Source organism: Penaeus monodon, chromosome 32 (genome assembly GCF_015228065.2).
Source record: "Penaeus monodon isolate SGIC_2016 chromosome 32, NSTDA_Pmon_1, whole genome shotgun sequence".
NCBI classification, from domain to species: domain Eukaryota; kingdom Metazoa; phylum Arthropoda; class Malacostraca; order Decapoda; family Penaeidae; genus Penaeus; species Penaeus monodon.
The window spans coordinates 28,385,334-28,387,373 of NC_051417.1; the positions used below are offsets into that span (position 1 = coordinate 28,385,334).

The following is a 2,040-nucleotide window of genomic DNA, read 5'->3' on the forward strand; positions in this document are numbered from 1 at the left end:
GTACAAACATTAATTGATTCTAGGGCTATTGGTAGTGGGAACATTAGCGGTTTCAGCTTCAACGGTAAACTCTGGTTGCAGGAACAGTCAACAGTTAATTATTTGTTTCAGGTAGCTTTGAAGGCTCACTTACAAAAATCTCCATGAAGCTATAAAAATCTTACTATTCAATCTGTACATGAAATCACTGGATCAGAGTTGAAAGAGGACCATGTCAAGTATGATGGCTACTTCCCTATGCTAAAGTTGCCTAAGACTATAGTTGCAATGACACACAATCATTCTCTTTGCCTTCAAAGCTACTTGATGGAAATGTACACTTATTACAATATTGCGCAGATGAATTGTAATCAGAAAATTAGACACTTAAATGTGCAACTGTATAAACAGATTTGATAATTACACATGCGTTATGTTCAGTCCACATGAACTAAAGTAATTATACATGTTCAACAAGGATTAAACCTTTGTTTTCATTTTTTCCAAGTCCTTCTCTGGCAGCACGGCACAGTACTCAGCTCGAATACTCCAGCCATCTTTCTATATGGTTGTCGGTAACTGAGCAATCAACATTATAGAAAATCTGGAACAAAATAGTGGTCCACTGTGACACTTTGTCGAGGAGCTGACGTAGTGTGAGCGAGAGTGAACGTGCCTGCGTGGTGTGAGCGAAGGTGAAGGAGGATCAAACGGAGTAGGCGGCGTCTTTTTGATGATGGAGGGAGAGTGGACGTCATTCTGGCTGCCTCGTCGTCAGCAGCTAACTTTTTCAGAGCTTGAATCATCCTCTTCCTCCCGCCGCAGGATGTGGTGTGGCGCCACTACAGGCAGCGGGTGGACACGCCCGAGGCCTTGTAGACAACTCTCCACGTGGGAACCTGCGTCCCTCCTGACGGGGACCCTCCAGCCGTGGGTGAGAGGGGTGGCTCTCTAGGTAGTCCCCTGGAGGTGCCCCGGGGCGCCGTGCTGCAGACGATGGGATCACCGAGGGAGGTGGCCACTCCTCACGCACAACTCGAGAGATTATCACTATCAGAAGGTGTTGTTTGATTGTATGCTTGTTTTAGGACCTTGAACATTTTCTACACTCGGCTGTGCAAAGCTTAATGTACACCACCAACACTGGTGCGTATTATGCATTATAATGTACAAAGATAGATTTCTTTTTTATTACAGGTACACAATGACTGCAATCATGTCAAGCCATGGAAGCAATATGAACTTATGGTATACAGCAGCGCCTGCCTCACTGGGTCACCTGTGGGGGCAGAGCCTGGAGGGACGCTGCCCTCGCGGCTCCCGCGCCCCTGGAGCGCCTGCTCTTGCAGCATGCATGGCGGGGCCACGCGGGCGCAAGCGAGGACGACTCCTCTTCTCCGTAGGTATTGAGTGTCACAGACCGCTGGTCCCTAAAATTGCACTTAAAGTAACTGTTGAGGAACTGTCGGGAGGGCGACCATCGGAGCGCCTGGGACGTGTCGGCCACGGTGGCGGTGTTCTGGCGGGGAGCGACCAGAGGGCCCCCAGGCGTGCGTGGACCCCCAGGCCTTGCCGAGACCTCCACGCTCAGCACCCTTGATTAACAACAACAACTCAAGGAACTAACACAGAGAAGTGATTATTAAATTAATACATAGTTCCTGCCAGGAACTATCTCGTTTTATCACAGCTAAAAATACGACAACACAACAGAACAAAGGTGGAACCAAGGCGATGTGACAGACAGACGTACAGTCATGACACGTTCACCAGAGGACTAGTACAGGCGAGTGGCGGGGGGCGGTGCTCCCAGGCGGGGGGCAGAAGGGCTTGCTCCCAGGCGGGGGGCGGGAGTTGTGTTCAGGCGCTCTGCTGCTGCGGTTGGTGCTGAGGCGGGGCCAGGGGGAACCCCAGGGGGCCGGGGAGGGAGGTGGGCAGTGCTCGCGGGTCGCCGTGGAGGCGAAGAGCGTGTTCCATTCGCATTTCCTGAAGGCGAAGGGCGTCGGTCACCTCGCCCTGGTGCTGCGGCGACGGGCGGCCCTCGTGGTTCGCTAGCCGCAA

At 51.8% G+C, this 2,040-nt stretch overlaps 1 protein-coding gene across 1 annotated transcript; it reads right to left on the bottom strand.

Moving 5' to 3' along the window:
• Positions 1 to 144: 144 nt before the first annotated feature.
• Positions 145 to 2,040, bottom strand: LOC119593789 (forkhead box protein P2-like; the record flags this gene model as incomplete). The annotated part of the gene is given in 1 exon segment (XM_037942813.1): positions 145 to 2,040. A coding segment is annotated over 1 exon segment (201 nt), but the record flags the coding sequence as incomplete, so codon positions are not given.